The sequence below is a fragment of the Rhineura floridana genome, chromosome 1 (genome assembly GCF_030035675.1).
Source record: "Rhineura floridana isolate rRhiFlo1 chromosome 1, rRhiFlo1.hap2, whole genome shotgun sequence".
NCBI classification, from domain to species: domain Eukaryota; kingdom Metazoa; phylum Chordata; class Lepidosauria; order Squamata; family Rhineuridae; genus Rhineura; species Rhineura floridana.
The window spans coordinates 4,943,303-4,959,559 of record NC_084480.1 but is presented as its reverse complement, the minus strand read 5'-3'; the positions used below and the strand labels follow the sequence as shown (position 1 = coordinate 4,959,559).

At 45.3% G+C, this 16,257-nt stretch overlaps 1 protein-coding gene across 3 annotated transcripts in view; it reads right to left on the bottom strand.

The window, feature by feature from the left end:
- Nucleotides 1-839: 839 nt before the first annotated feature.
- Nucleotides 840-16,257, bottom strand: part of NOL6 (nucleolar protein 6) — a 71,898-nt gene continuing 56,480 nt past the window's right edge. For all 3 annotated transcript variants that reach the window (XM_061613345.1, XM_061613343.1, XM_061613344.1), the window contains 2 exons: nt 7,095-7,196; nt 840-3,865 (listed from right to left, as the gene is read on the bottom strand). In XM_061613345.1, coding sequence (XP_061469329.1) covers nt 3,716-3,865; nt 7,095-7,196 — 252 coding nt within the window. In that variant the 3' untranslated portion in view covers nt 840-3,715. The remainder of the gene's footprint in view (nt 3,866-7,094; nt 7,197-16,257) is intronic.

Sequence of the window (16,257 nt, the reverse complement as noted above, 5' to 3'; positions counted from 1 at the left end):
TAGAATTTGGGAAGTGTAGGGAGGGACTCCAAAAAAAGCGTGATGTACTGGTTCCCCTATATTCAGCGCTGATTAGGCCTCATCTTGAGTACTGCAACCAGTTCTGGACACCACACTTTAAGAAGGATGCAGACAAACTGGAAGGGGTTCAGAGGAGCCATTGGTTATGGGCGGTCTATAAATGAAACTAAATAAATAAATAAACAAGGATGATCAGGGGACTGGAAACAAAGCCCTCTGAGGAGAAACCGAAAGAACTGGGCATGTTTAGCCTGGAGAAGAGAAGACTGAGGGAAGATGTGATAGCACTCTTCAAGTACTTGAAAGGTTGCCACACAGAGGAGGGCCAGGATCTCTTCCCTATCATCCCAGAGTGCAAGGCACAGAATAATGGGCTCAAGTTGCAGGAAGCCAGATTTCGGCTGAACATCAGGAAGATTTTCCTAACTGTTAGAATCATACAACAATGGAACCAATGACCTAGAGAGGTAGTGGGCTCTCCGCCACTGGAGGCGTTCAAGAGGCAGCTGGAGAGCCACCTGTCGGGTATGCTTTAAGTTGGATTCCTGCATTGAGTGAGAGGTTGGACTCGATGGCCTTAGAGGCCCCTTCCAGCTCTACTATTCTATGATTCTATGTCTTTTTGCTCCCCTCCACAACTAGCATTATCATTATCATTTATTGAATTTATATCCCCCCCTTCCTCCCAGAAGGAGCCCAGGGCAGCAAACCAACAACAAAACCAACAACATCTATAAAACATATTAAAAACAAAACAGTATAATGCATTGTACAAAACAAGAATGCGAAATGATTTGCAATCTTTATAGAAGTCATCTTTTCTTTGTACAAAATGTCATTACCTTGATACAGGACACAATCCTCTGCATACAACAGTTTTCTCATTCTTTCATTTGTTCCAACTCCTTTGACAGGTGCTAGATTTTGCCTATAACAACCCAGAGAACTTCATAGCCAAGCAGAGTTTAAAGCTCAGTTTTGTATATATCCAAGCCAGGTGTTCTATCTATCTAGGAAATTAATAGGGGTGAGTAGAACCACTTGATTCCATTCCAAAACAACTCTAATGGATTTCATCCCACTCTGCCAAAACTTTGGAGTGGATTGTGGAATGCATATTATGATTCTGACACTGCAGGCGGAGACTGAGGCTGACATGCTCAAGGCCACCTAATGAAATCATGGCAGAGGTGAGACGGGAACTAGGCCAGCCTTTGCCAACCTGGTGCCCTCCACATGTTTTGGACTATCATTGCCATCACCCCCAGCTAGCAGTTGGTTTCACAGCTCAAGCTACTGTAGACATTGCCAGTTCAGTCCGGGTGTTTCAATGTCAATTTTGACACCTGCAATTTTTAAAAAAAATTAATTGTCTTTCCTGTTGCAGTTTGTTACAAAATCGAAGCCACAGAACATCACAAAAAAGTCTTGCCTCCCACACTGAAGCCATTTCTTGCTTGCACTGTATATATGGTGTAAAAGAGTTAATAACAAGTCATATTTGGCAGTGTTTAACAGCTTCTGTCTGTACTTAAGTGTATATTTAAAGAAGTCACTCCTTCCTAGTTTCTTTTACTGGGAAGGATGAACATAGAGCATGATCTCATCGATTGTCTTCTGCAGAAGGCAGAAAATGCATATATAGGCATTGTCACAAGGCTCTTGTGCAGGTGTAATGCCATGAGTTATGGTGATGCAACAGTGCACAGCAGCAAAATATCCAGGGTAAGTTGTCTTAACGCAGGGGTGTAGAACCTAAGGCCCAGGGGCCAAATGTGCCCCTCCAGGTCTCTCTATGCTTTGATCATGCCTCTTGCTTGTCTGGATGTAGGACAGAGGGTTGTGTGAGTGTGTGCAGAAACAAGCCTACTGTACGCAGGTAAAATTTACATTTATTGCTCCACCCACTTTTGCCTCTGGTCACGCCCACCACTGACATGGGCCTCCCAGAAGTGTATTTAGATCAACAGGACCAAGTGTGCCTTCCTCCCCTGACACATTTCCCCATTTCCTACTTCATGTGGAACCACAAAACATTAACTAACGTTGAAACCACCACATGATGCAACAATATCAACCACAAAACTATGAGGGCTTGAGGCTCACAGAGAAAATTGTAAGATGAGTGTCTGAGTGCAGAACTGTGTGTATTTTGCAAATGAGCACCATCTTCATTCTGGAAGCTTCTGTGCTCATTTAAAAGGAAAGTGTAGAGGCAACAGGAGGGTTCTCAAGGAGATGTGCAGGCATGACCGAGTGCCTTTGACCCTCAACATGGCTTGGAAAAGCAGAATAAATTACACAATTTGCAAAAACAAGTGCATGGGCATTTGCATCATTTAGGCAGGAGGTGACAGACTGGATTTTCCTGGTGCAGAATTTCTAAACACAGAGTCTGAAGCGGTACTAGGAGGACTATGCCAAGTATCTTGCTCCTGTGCAAGCGTTGGCATGGCAGGCGGCTTGTCAGGTCCTTGCCCAGGTGTCTGGCCAGTCTGCAACCCTGCAGAAGAGCAAGGGTGATTTTTCTCGGTCAGCCTCTGCCCACACATAGCCTCTTAACAGCCTATCGCAGATACAGAAGACTCCTATGGTAGGTAGGTGCATTTTCCTGATGGTCACTGCAGGTGCCTGCAGCTGGAGGATCCCCCTTCCAGCCTTTGCCTTACCTGCACTCTGAGCGCTGAAAGAGTGACTGCTGCTAACACAGCATTCCAGTAGTGCCTCACTTTTTCTTGCAGAGAGAACAAGGGAAGTTGCCTCCCCACCCCGACATTTCCCTTCCTTTCCCACCCACCACAATTCACTGCTCTTGCCATCAGTTGAGACAGGGCAGATCAATGTAAAGCTGCTGGGGAGGGAGGTGTAACTGAACAGAGGTAGGTGTTCATTGCCTGGATCACAAAGCAACATAAGGGTAGGAGGAGACTCATAAGCTTTAAGCACCTGTAGTGGCCGTCAGAACCACTACAGTCACTGGAAGGCTTTGGGGTGGCCATTGGATGCAGGGGAGATGTTCCAGCCCACATCCTTGCCTTTTAAGATTAACCTTGTCCCCATGTTACACTGTACAAGCTGTCTCTACACACGTGCATGTGTTTGTGTGAAAGAGTACACTTGTTCATTTGTACAGCTTAACTACTGTGTATAGAGGCAAAGAGATTGTGTACTTGTTGAACATGGCGTGTGAGTAACTCTAGTGTACAGCTCAACTATTTGTGTATATAAGAACAAAGATTGTACACTCCTTGAATGTGACATGTGGACACTCCCAGTGTGAACATCCTGAATCCACTTAATGACAGAGAAAACACTTCAATCCTGAGTATAACAGTGTCAGCCCAGAGCACAATAAGCTTTGGAGAAAACAATTATTTCACACCCTGACAGCTTTAGGAAGGGAGTGAAGTTTTAATTAGAAATCCTCTTGATGAACAAAGAGCAACTTTCCAATTATTTCTTCAGCCTCAAAAGGCGACAAGGGTTTAATAGGGTTTGTAGAATAACGGAGTCCTTTGAAAGGGACGCCAAGGCTATCTAAACTGGATGTGCCTACAGGAGGAAACAGGATGGAGAGAGGTTTCTATGTAATAAAAATACCTTTCCTATCAAACAGTTCTGAACGGAAAAAGTTATGGGTGGGAACACACCATGAGCAACACTTTAGACATGCGGCACAACGTTCCAGAAGATTCTAAATGGACCATTTCTCTATACGAGCCTCTACCAATTTGACTAGTCCTTCTCCCAAGATCTTGAAGTCTTCCAAAATGGCCTCCACGTTGGGAACAGTCAGAGGCTCGGTGCCAAGCACTGACACCATCCTTCCTTTCATGTTCAATGCCTGGAATGGAAACAACAGATATAAGCAAGTGGGTCAGTCTATGGCTCAAACCATGCATTGTAGCAAACTAGCAAACCATGATTTAGAGCTTGCCTGTCTGCTTTCATTTCCCATCTGCTCACCATTTCCCCTTCTATGGTGTAGCAGCCTCCAAAAGGGGAGCAACTGTGGTTTGTCAAATCAGATACTACACCAAACGTTGGTTAGCACAAGCCATGGTTTCCAAACCCATTTCAAGCCACATATTTGGGTCCTTTTCAGTGGTGACACCCAGTGTTTGGGATTTCCTCCCCAGAGCTGCTTCCATGGTGCCGACACTTCTCTTTTCAGTGCCACAGGAAGACTTTAGTATTTATTTGGGCTGTTTAGATGTTTTTATCTTACTTGTATGGGTTCTTCACTGTGTAATGTTCTGTTTCAACAATACTGTTTTTGTTTTTAAACTTCTTAAAACTTTTACTCTGGAAGAATAAGGTAGAAATGTTCGTAAACTGATACATTGTGGTTTGTTGGCTGATCACAAATCATGGTTTGTCAGTTCAGACATCACACCAAACCATAGTTAAGCTTCTTCTTTAACCATGGTTTAGCATGAAGCCTGAATTGAGCCCCACTCGCTAGGCCAGGCTAGTCTTTGAAACTGAGGCTTTTAAAATAACTTTTAACAGAATCTGCCCATGTGAGATCAGAGCTTGTCATTTCAATATTTATAAAATGCCTCTCTGCCAAAAGTACCTGAGCTGATGTACAAAATGCAAATTCAACAGCACAGGGTTAGCCACCATCATGCCCTCCAGATGTTTTGGACTACAACTCCCATCAGCCCCAACCAGCATAGCCAAAGCTCAGGGATTATGTGGATTGTAGTCCAAACATCTGAAGGGCACCACATTAGCACGTAGAAAAGGAATAAAAAGCCCCACCTACCCTCATGAGGGCTAGGAACTTGTTTTGTTATTAAGAAAGGGGGAGGAAGGATGCTGGATTCTTCTGTCAACTCTGATCAGATTTTGTGCTAGAGGCTACGCTCTGCAAACAGTGGGGTACATAAAGCCATGCAAATCCCTACACCCTCTTACTCATGAAGCTGGCCTCATCTGCATCAACAGTTGAAGTTTCAAAGCAGCAGCCATAGGGAGGGGCGGGGAGCAGTTGGCTGAAACGCAGGAGTTCCTCACCCCTCCCACCCCGCCCTCTGCTCAAGTCAGCTTTCCCTCCAGCCACTGTACACCGTGCATCTCAAAAGCATCCTTACTCTGGGGCTTGCTGCCAATCCCCTCATCACTTTCAGGCTCCTGCCTCTGACCTTTCTCCTCCCTCTCTTTCCCTTACTCCAACTCTCTCTCTCTCTCTCTGCCTGCACTGCATTCATCCACCCGCTTACTTACTTCCCCCACCCTCGAGTCTTTGCACCTTTCGCTGTGTTGCTCACCAAAAGAGCAGCCCACCTCTCCGCCAACAATTCCCTTCTCTTTCCAAGCCACTTCTTCCATGAAAGCCTCCGCCCTGTGTCAAGGCCAGAATATACCTGAATCTCAGCCCTGACCTGGAGAAGGCTGCACTCTCAAGTGAAGCAAGAAGATTGGCCAGATAAAGGCAAAACGTCCAGGCTCTGCATGTTCATTCCAGGCTTAGCCAAGGCTTCAATACTGCCTGCCAATTGAAGCGGCTGCCGTCATACACCCAGTTCTCTTCTGTGTCTGACAGCAGTGTAGTGGCAAATTCAGAAGTGCAGGGTCCCTTCATGATAGTCAAAGCCACACACACCCTTTTTTTTTTGCTGCTGGGTTGATAATGAGATCCTTGTTAATCCCTTCTCCCACAAAAACAGACATCCCTAGGAGCCAATAAGCATAAAAGGAGTGTTAGCTACTGAAAAGAGTCTTCTCAGTAGCTGATTCACCTCCTTCCACTCTGATTGGCTCTAATCAGCAGGAAAGGACAAGGAAGCATGCTAGACTACTCTTCTCAGGGGCCAACACACTCCCCCCTTTCATGCTGTTTGGCTCATAGGAGACACAGGGACCCTGCTGGGACCTGGCTCCCCCCAAAAATAAGGGGTCTAAGAACCCCTGAGACCCCCCTGGAGGACTACACCCCTGGTGTCTGAGCAAACACAGTCCTCACTAGGCTAGGCCACAGGGACATAAGGAAGCTGCTTTATACTGACCCAGACCACTGTTCCATGTATCACAGTATTGTCGACACCAGGTGTGGGGAACCTTTGGCCCTCCAGATGTTGCTGAACTGCAACACGAATCTTCCCAGGCCACTGGCCAAGCTTGTTGATGGGAGTTGTAGTTCTGCAACACCTGGAGAGGCAAAGGTTCCCCACTCCTGGTCTACACTGACTGGCAGCAGCTCTCCAAGGTTTCAGGCAGGAGTCTCTCCCGGCCACACCTGGAGAGTGAAACTTGGACCTTCTGCATGCAAAGCCAAGACTCTACCACTGAGCTACGGCCCGTCCCCCAGAGGTCCCGGGTTGAATTCACAAAGTCCACAAATCGCCCAAATAAATGTTTTGTTAATGGGAGGTACAGAAATGTTGGAAGTCAATAAAAATGACACTCTTGAATAGGGTTGCCAGTTTCATGGCCTGAGACTGATCCTGTATCTTTAGGAGAAGAGAAAGTCAGCCAAGTGCAGGTGTTCTGGCAACACTGTAATGGGAAAAACCACAAGGTGGAATTCTCCCTTCCCCCTGCACAACCTTTAAAGATACAGAAGACCTCTTGGAGGCCGGGCCTGGCAACCAAGAGGTCTTCTGCATCTTTAAAAGTTGTGCAGGGGGAAGGGAGAATTCCTTGTGTTTTTTCCCATTACAGTGTTGCAAGAACACCTGTACTTGGCCGACTTTCTCTTCTCCTAAAGATACAGGATCAGTCTCAGGCCGTGAACCTGGCAACCCTAGTATTCATCACTCCCCTCACGAAGTCCACAAATCGCCCAAATAAATGTTTTGTTAATAGGAGCTACAGAAATGTTGGAAATCAATAAAAATGATACTCTTGAACCGTCTGAGCTTCATGTTGCCTGCTCTTCCAAAGTCCGTTTCTGACCCCTCACCCCACCTTACTCCACCCCCATATGCTTTAAGCATCCTGGGAAGGAACTAGCTATCATCCGTATTTATTGCACAACTCCTTGCACACAGAGGGGCCTATAGAATTGTTAACTAGCACTGGTTACCAAGGTGCACGCGGTCCAAATCCCAGGGATGAGACCTCACCTTGAAAGGCTGTGCCTCAAAGGCTGTAGGCTTCCAGAGGACTCCGATGACCTCCCCTCCGTGCTTGTCATAGAAAAACAGAGCAAGGCCACTGAAGGCCTCCTGTGAAAGAGAGAAGGTTCACAAGAGATCAGCATTAAGCCTGGCTTGCAAGTTGAATCAGGAGGAAGCCACAGTCATCTCAGCACCCTCAAAACTGTGGTAAGATTCATAACAAGCCAATTTGGAACAGAAGGCTCTTATTAAACTAACAAGAGTTTGTTTTTTAAACCAGGATCCTTGTTTCAACCACAACAAGCACCAATTTTTTGTAAAAGTGAAATTAAACTGTGCTGAAGTAGTCCTCTGGTCAGGCAGGAGGAGAAGGGAAGCATGCTGCAAGCTCAATGCTCTGCTCAGACGTATTCCTGTAGAACTAAACCATGGTTTAGTGTTACATCCAGAGCGCTAAACCATGGCTTAATGTTATGACCAAACTCAACCAGAGAGAAAGAAATATTGTTTCTGGCCCTGTCCTACCTACGGTTGTAATTATTTTTGTAAACTTGTTATAACAAAAAAAGTTAACAATGCATGACTTCCAAGCCCTTCAGAAGACACTCTGCAACAATGCTTAATAATGGTTACAGTCTACCACTATTTTTTCCTCTCCTTTATCAGTTTACTGCTTTGAAAGGACAATATATAGCTACACTGTATCATTATAGATATATTAAATGAACACACTTTTGCAAAAATTGCAAAGTTAAAACATATCACTAATTTTTACACCACAACTAGAATAAGAGTAAGATAGTCATAGAAAGAGAATTCTGAGAGCAACCAATTTAAAACTTGAACTGGATATATCTGGCTCCAATTAACAGCTATTCTGAATGTTGTATTTGTAAACATTATTTCTTAAAAGCCACTTGCAATTTGTATTTGTGATTTATTTGTTCCTGTGATATACCAGGCCAGGTTTAACCAAGAAGAAGTTAAAATGTGCTTATGTGATTCCTTCTGTATCTTTGTTATGATACATCGCTGGCATTTGCAAGTTACTCACTGATCTGTGATATACAGATTGCACAGAATTTCAAAAAAATTAAAATGCCTAAAGGCAACTGCTGATTTGAGACACATTGGAGCCAAGTATCGCTGCGTCAGCAGAGTGCTGTCCCAGGAGGTTGTTCCAGGTGGTCTGAAGCCTGGTCGGTCCAGTTGCTCAGGAACCCTTGGAGCAGTCCAAGACCTCCTGTGACAAGTTAGCAAAGCACTTTGCTGACAAAATCGAACATTTACGGAGCTCGATCCCGTACGCTGTGGATGCAGTGAATGAATCAGAGTTGGCCAGCTGCAAGCCAGTCAAGTGGGATTGGTTTCGGCCTCTCCCTTCTGAGGATGTGGACAAGGTGCTCTCGACTGTGAAGCCTACCACCTGTCTAAATGATCCTTGTCCATCGTGGCTCCTGGTGAGCTGCAAAGAGAAACTGGGCAAGGGGATCAAGGCGGTGGTCAATGCATCCTTGAAGGAGGGTGTAATGCCATTAGCCCTCAAAGAGGCAATTGTAAAGCCCATCTTAAAGAAGCCCTCCTTGGATCCCCAGGTTTTGAATAACTTTCGCCCAATTTCGAATTTACCATTCTTGGGCAAGGTCATTGAGCGAGTGGTGGCTAATCAGCTGTCGACACACTTGGATGAAACGGATTATTTGGATCCATACCAATCGGGTTTCAGGACTGGACATGGAACTGAAACAGCCTTGGTCGCTCTGGTTGATGATATGAGGAGGGCATTAGATAGGGGAGAATTCACCTTTCTTGTCCTCCTCGATCTCTCAGCGGCTTTTGATACTGTTGACCACAGTATCCTTTTACATCGCCTGGAGGGATTGGGAATAGGAGGCACTGTATTACGGTGGTTCCATTCCTTTCTCTCCGATAGGCATCAACAGGTAGCATTGGGGGAGGAGGTTTCAGACTCTTGGCCTCTCAATTGTGGTGTGCCACAGGGCTCTTTCCTCTCTCCCATGCTATTTAATATCTATATCAAGCCGCTGGGGACAATCATTAGGAGATTTGGGCTGCAGTGTCACCAATATGCGGATGACACTCAGCTCTATCTCTCGTTTAAATCTTCGCCAGAGTTGGCTGTGGAGACCATGTCCAAGTGCCTGGAATCCGTGAGTGGATGGATGGGAAGGAACAGGTTGAAGTTGAATCCCGATAAGACTGAGGTGCTGCTTGTGGGAGACAAGGGAAGGTTGGGAGATGTTGACCTGATGTTCAATGGGGTAAGATTGCCCCTAAAGGACCAGGTCCGAAGCCTTGGGGTTGTTCTTGATTCCAGGCTGTCCATGGAGGCTCAGATTTCGGCAGTGAGCCGGGCAGCCTGGTATCAATTACACCTCATTCGTAGGCTGCAACCCTACCTCCCTGTTCATCAGCTCCCACTGGTAGTACATGCTCTGGTCACCTCTTGATTAGACTACTGCAATGCGCTCTACGTGGGGTTACCCTTGAAAACGGTCCAGAAATTACAACTTATACAAAATGCTGTGGCTCGACTACTTACAAATTGTCGCCGCCGGGAACACATCACTCCAGTGTTATTCGATCTACACTGGCTTCCAGTTATTTTCCGGGCTCAATTCAAGGTGTTGGTGTTAACCTTTAAATCCCTATACGGTTTCGGCCCAGTTTACCTGATGGAGCGCCTCCAGTGTCACCAATTATGCTGCCCGACAAGATCAGCCACTCAGGGCCTTCTCTCAGTCCCACCAACTAAAACAGCTAGGTTGGTGGGGACTAGAGAGAGGGCATTTTCAGTGGTGGCCCCCACTCTCTGGAGCTCCCTCCCGTACGATCTTCGGCATGCCCCTTCCCTGAATGTATTCCGCAAAGCCTTGAAGACCTGGCTTTTCAGACAGGCCTTTGGGACTTCCGGGGAGGGTTAATTTTCAGGACTAACTGCCTATTACTCTGAACTGTTATCATTGCTATTTATAGTTTCCTTGTTATATTGTATTTTATGTGTATTTTATTGTGCTGCATTTACTGCAACTGATTTGTACGTCGCCTAGAGTGGCCATTGGCCAGATAGGCGACACATAAATTAAATTATTATTATTATTATCATAAGAAGGCCCTGGAGCATAAATCACTGGCTTCTTCAACATATTGTGGCCTTTTCGGCTATAGAAAAACTTAAGAGGGGGTCAGAGTGACAGGTGGAAACTGACTGAAGCATGCCAAGACATTCCAGCCAGGAGATGTACATTCAGATAAGGCTCGCTTGGGCACATCTTGCTAAATCAGTAGTTATAATAAAGAAATGGCCTGCCTTCAAGTCGATCCCTTATGGCGACCCTATGAATAGGGTTTTCATGGTAAGCAGTATTCAGAGGGGGTTCACCATTGCCTTCCTCTGAGGCTGAGAGGCAGTGACTGGCCCAAGGTCACCTAGTGAGCTTCACGGCTGTGTGGGGAATCGAACCCTGGTCTCCCAGGTCGTAGTCCAACACTCTAACCACTACACCACACTGACTCTCTAATAAAGAAATAAATGGCCCTAAAAATCTTTAAAATGAAACAAAACCTCAACAACACCCACCAAGATCTAGATATAGCTGTCTAATGCCCATGGGACATGACTGCCGTGGGCATTAGACAGATATATTAATACCTACTCTTGACATAACACAAATATGTCATTCCATGAACAAAATAAAATTAAGTGTGTGTTGAATTTAATTTATTTTAAGTGGAGGGGGGAAGTACAGCTGGGTTGTGTTTGTTTGTTTTTAACAGCTCAGCACAGCCCCTGTTGTCCAAAGAACATGTGGAGATCCCTGCCTGCAGCAGTTACAAAACAGCCAGAAACACTTACTCTATAAATAATACAGTTAAAGACAAGTAATTAAAAACACATTTAAAACAATTAAAACAGCAACAAACTAAAAAAAATTAAAACATATCAACATCTATGTGTCTGGATAGGCGTGCCTAAACAGAAAAGTTTTAAGCAGGTGCTGAAAAGAATACCGTGAAGGCACCTGCCTGATGTCACTAGGCAGGGAGTTCCAAAGAATGATTTCATACAAGTGCAGCAATGGGTATTAAGTGGCACCTGTAACAGTGCCTGTTCTGCAGATCAAAGTGCTTGAGGAGATACATATGGGGTAAGGCGGTTCTTCAATATCAAATCTATAAATAATAATAACTGTGTTTCAAAGTCCGCACAGACTTTGGCTCAGCCGTCCACTACCCATACCTTACTTATAAGTCTGTAACTCAGCCTAGGCATGTACAACTGAAACAATGTCATGTGATGTACCACACGCACACACGATGCTAAATTAATAAAGCTGGAAGATGATGGTGCAAGTGTCTGTGCAGAGAGCAACAGACAACGCTCCCCCTGAAGCCTTTCCTAACGATGGATGTTTGCTTAATGAAGCTGCAAAAGCTAATAAAGCAGCTCTTGGGAGGATTATTGGTCTGCACCCAGCCAGGGCTCTGTGCTCTTCTTGTTAAAACCATAACATGATTCAGAAGCTGTTGAAACAACAAAATCCAGATGCTTTTTCTTTTTTTGAAGAAAAGAATATGGAGTCCCTGGGAAACTCCCCTTTCGCGAGAAGGCAAAAGAGGCCGATCAGGATGAAACCTGTTTTCTTGCTCTGTGGCAAGGTGGAGGTTGAAGCCTCTCATTGCTTGGAAGTGCCTGGGTGTCACTGGGTTCTCTTAAGGCAGCAACAGCTGCTGGTGCTCTTCCTGTGCAATTATTTTATTTCCCTGGAGTTTGCAGTGGCATCATCTCTGAAGCAACTTTGTGGTCTGTGCTGAGTAATCCACTCGCTGGTTGAAAGGGTTGATGGCTCTGTCGCTTAAAAGGGTGCCCCACGGTGCCTGAAACTCCCTTTCACACATACATGGTAACCCCCATTTCCCTTTCAAAAGGCCACCTTCTTCTGTAAAGCTCACCTTCGATTTGTGCCCTCAGCCGCAACCCCTCTCATTGTCCCTAGCCAAAACAAAAATCAATGGGTGGCCCTCAAGCCCTGCCGGCGGGCTTTCCGGAGTCATCTAGTCGGCAACTGTGAGAAACTGGATACTGGACTGGACAGACCCTTTGGTCTGATGCAGCAGGGCCCTTATGATTTTCTAATCCTGGACAGCTATGTTCCCACAAAGGACCCACGCAGAGGACCATTGCTTCCAATCTTGGAAACACAAGTGCATAGCTGAACTATGGAACTCGCTCCCACAAGAGGAAGCGATGGCCACCAACTTGGATGGATTAAAAAGAGGATTAGACAAATTCATGGAGGAAAAGGCTATCAGCGGCTACCCAGTATGATGGAAAGCAAAAAAGGGGGGACAACAGGCACTGGGACATACCAGTGCAATGCAATATAAACAAGCGTGCAAATAGCCAAAATGCAATGGAAAATCACAGCAAACAGTAGATATTACAGATGCCAAAGACAATGAAGTGTGTTACTGTAATCCCAATAATGCAGTGCAAACATATATTACAAATGGCCTAAATGCAATTCACCACAACTACTAGTACAATATGCCACAATAGCCAAAAGCAGAGAAATGATGGCATTACAATGAGCACAATGATCAGTGGCTACTAAGCGTGATGGCTTCCCAGAGGTTTCCTGGTTGGCCACTGTGAATAGAGGATGCTGGACTAGATGGGCCATTGCCCTGATACAGCTGTAGGGCTTCTGTTATGTCCTTATGGTTAAGGCAGCCCATTCGCGGTATCTCTTCAGATGGTGGAGAATGACCAATGAAGAGGTTTATTATACTAAATGGAGCAATCTGAATGGAGCAATCGAGTGTAGGGGCAGCACATTTTGGAATACTCGATGCTGGGGCCAGTCAACAGGGGAAAGCAGATGTCTTCATGCCTTGCTTATGAGTTTCCCCAAAAGGCATCTGGCTGACCACTGAAAGAAATGGGATTCTGGACTAGCCTGACCTCTTCTTCTCCTTTTCATTAACCAAAATGGAGACAATAGTCAAGAAATCAGAAGAAGGCTAGGACTTGGGAGGGCAGCTATGAGAGACCTAGAGAAGGTCCTCAAATGCAAAGATGTATCACTTAATACTAAAGTCAGAATCATTCAGACCATGGTATTCCCAATCTCTATGTATGGATGTGAAAGTTGGACAGTGAAAAAAGCAGATAAGAGAAAAATCAACTCCTTTGAAATGTGGTGCTGGAGGAGAGCTTTGCTCATACCATGGACCACGAAAAAGACAAATAATTGGGTGTTAGAACAAATTAAACCAGAACTGTCACTAGAAGCTAAAATGATGAAAGTGAGGTTATCATACTTTGGACACATCATGAGAAGACCCGATTAACTAGAAAAGACCATAATGCTGGGAAAAACAGAAGGGAGCAAAAAAAGAGGAAGGCCAAACAAGAGATGGATTGATTCCATAAAGGAAGCCACAGACCTGAACTTACAAGATCTGAAGACGGTGGTTCATGACAGATGCTCTTGGAGGTCACTGATTCATAGGGTCACCATAAGTCGCAATCGACATGAAGGCACATAACAACAACAAGCCCATGGGAAGGGTTTGTCTTCATATCAGTATCTAATTTCTGCGGCTGCTTTCATAATTGTTATCCTCAATCTGATGTTTGGATGTCAGTGCCGATGTTTATGGATCCAAAACACCACCAACCACGCACAAGAGTAGGCTCAAGGGAGCTGCAACGATTGCAGGAGTGCAAAATGACTTGGTGGGGTGAAGGGATGATTCCAAAAACAGTCCAATGAGGACGGAGTGTCCCCAGCGGGAAATGGAAAGGAAGTGTCCTGCACAGAGCGAGACTCACGAGACGGAGACGAGGATGGAATCAATTCCTGTTTTATTAAAGTAAGATCGAAGGCAATACGTTTCATAGGCACACTATGCTAGCTCACTGCAATCCCTAACTAAGTAAACTCTGCAGCGTGTGAAAGAAGTTGAGTCAGCACCCCGGTCAGGGGGGAGCAGGCTTAAGTAGGAAAGGTCTTCGCCCATAACCTCTGACTCCTTCGAAGAACCTTCCTCTGACCAAAGCGCTTCTCCCGACGTCTGGCACAGGGCAAAAGGGGGTGTGCCTCCGCTGGCTCATCCGGCAATACAGCCTCGATAGATGCCAACTCGGCTTCAGGAGGTGGGGAAGCGCTTGACATGCCAAGGGGGGAGCTCAGGGGGGTGGAGTTGGGGCACACACCAAGACATCCCCCAACGGCTCTATGGGGACATCTGGAAGCTGAGCGCTGTCTTCTTCGGCGGGAGAACTGTCCATGGGAACTGGCAAAGTGTCAACCACACACCCTCCTGCCTCAGCCTCAAAAGTCTCAACACCCTCTGATTCTTCCCCTTGCCCTAGCAGCCAGAACTGACACTCATCCAGCCCCCCTCCTTGATCCTCCTGAGAGAGCTGGGGCTCGACAGGAAGAATAGTGGGACATTCTATATTCTTACAAGGATGTGGTTATCTTTCGTATGGTTGCAGCAAAGCAATTAATAAGTCGACATTAGAGAACAGGACAAGAACTTCCATTAAACAGACGGTTCACAAATCTTTGGCAAACTGCTCTCATAGAGAAACTCACAGGATTGCGTAGAGAAGCAAAAGGAATGGATGACAATTATGGCGCGAATCGGTATTGTTTTGTAGCTTTTGCGAACACGAGCAAGGGCGCAATACATCCACCAGCAACTCACAGCACATTGTGGTGAGGTGTATTGGGATATCTTTTATGTACGTAGCGATGCATGAGATATATATTGTTTGGCACTGCCTGCTCTTCTGTTGTAATAACTGCTGCAAAAGGAATTTTTAGGAAAAAATATTGAAAATTGGGTGGGAAAGGAAATGGAATGGAGTATTCTGAAGTATGGCTCGCCGGCTGACTGACTGGAACACTCAACAGTCCTACAACCATCTTTGTCACTTGAGGCTCAGGTAGCCTCGGTGGCACAGAGTGCCTTCTATCAGCTTCAGCTGGTGGCCCAGCTACGCCCCTATCTGGACAGGGATAACCTGGCTTCTTTTATTATTATTATTATTATTATTATTATTATTATTATTATTATTATTATTATTATCTAAAATTTATTAGACGCCTATCTGGCAGGTAAAAATCCTGTCACTCTAGGCAATGTACAGTAAAAATATAATACAAATACATATCAAAACACAAAATACAAAACAGTCAATTAAATCAAATTAAAAATAAAAAAAAACAAAAGACCAATCCACACTTTTAACTACACAGCTCTGACAATTTTCTCCTCCCGCCTAATCAAAAAGCCAAGTCTTCAGCTGCTTCAGAAAACACAAAAGTGATGGAGCTAGACGAATAGAAACTGGCAAGGTATTCCATAGTAAGGGAGCCGCAATAGAGAAGGCTTTAGACCTAGTGCCGGCTAACTTAGCCACTCTGATTGAAGGAACAAGAAGAAATTTAGCAACTGAAGATCTAGTGTGACCACCTTCTCCAAGAAGAGAAAGTCTGTTCTTCAAGTAACATGGACCAGCATCGGAAAAGGATTTGTAAGTTATGACCAATATTTTAAACTTCACCCTTGACACAATCAGGAGCCAATGAAGTTCCCGGAGGATTGGAGTGATATGGTCCAATCTCTTGTCCACACTCTGGTAACCTCCAAATTAATTACTGCAATGCGCTCTATGTAGGGCTGCCTTTGAAAACAGTTCGGAAACTGCAGCTTGTGCAAAATGCAGCGGCCATTATGGTAACAGGGACCAGAAGGTTCAAACATATAAAACCGATTCTGGCCCGCTTGCATTGGCTGTCTATATGTTTCCAAGCCCGGTTCAAGGTGCTGGTTTTAACCTATAAAGCCTTACATGGCTTGGGACCACAATACCTGACGAAACGCCTCTCCCAACACGAACCTACTCATACACTACCCTCAACATCAAAGGTACTCCTCTGTGTGCCTACTCCAAGGGAAGCTCAGAGGCTGGCGACAAGGGAGAGGGCCTTCTCAGTGGTGGCCCCGAAATTATGGAATGATTTCCCCAATCAAGTTCACCTGGCACCAACATTGTTATCTTTTGGGTGCCAGATCAAGACTTTCCTTTTCTCCCAGGCATTCTAACAGCATGTGCTAAGCTCTGACCCCA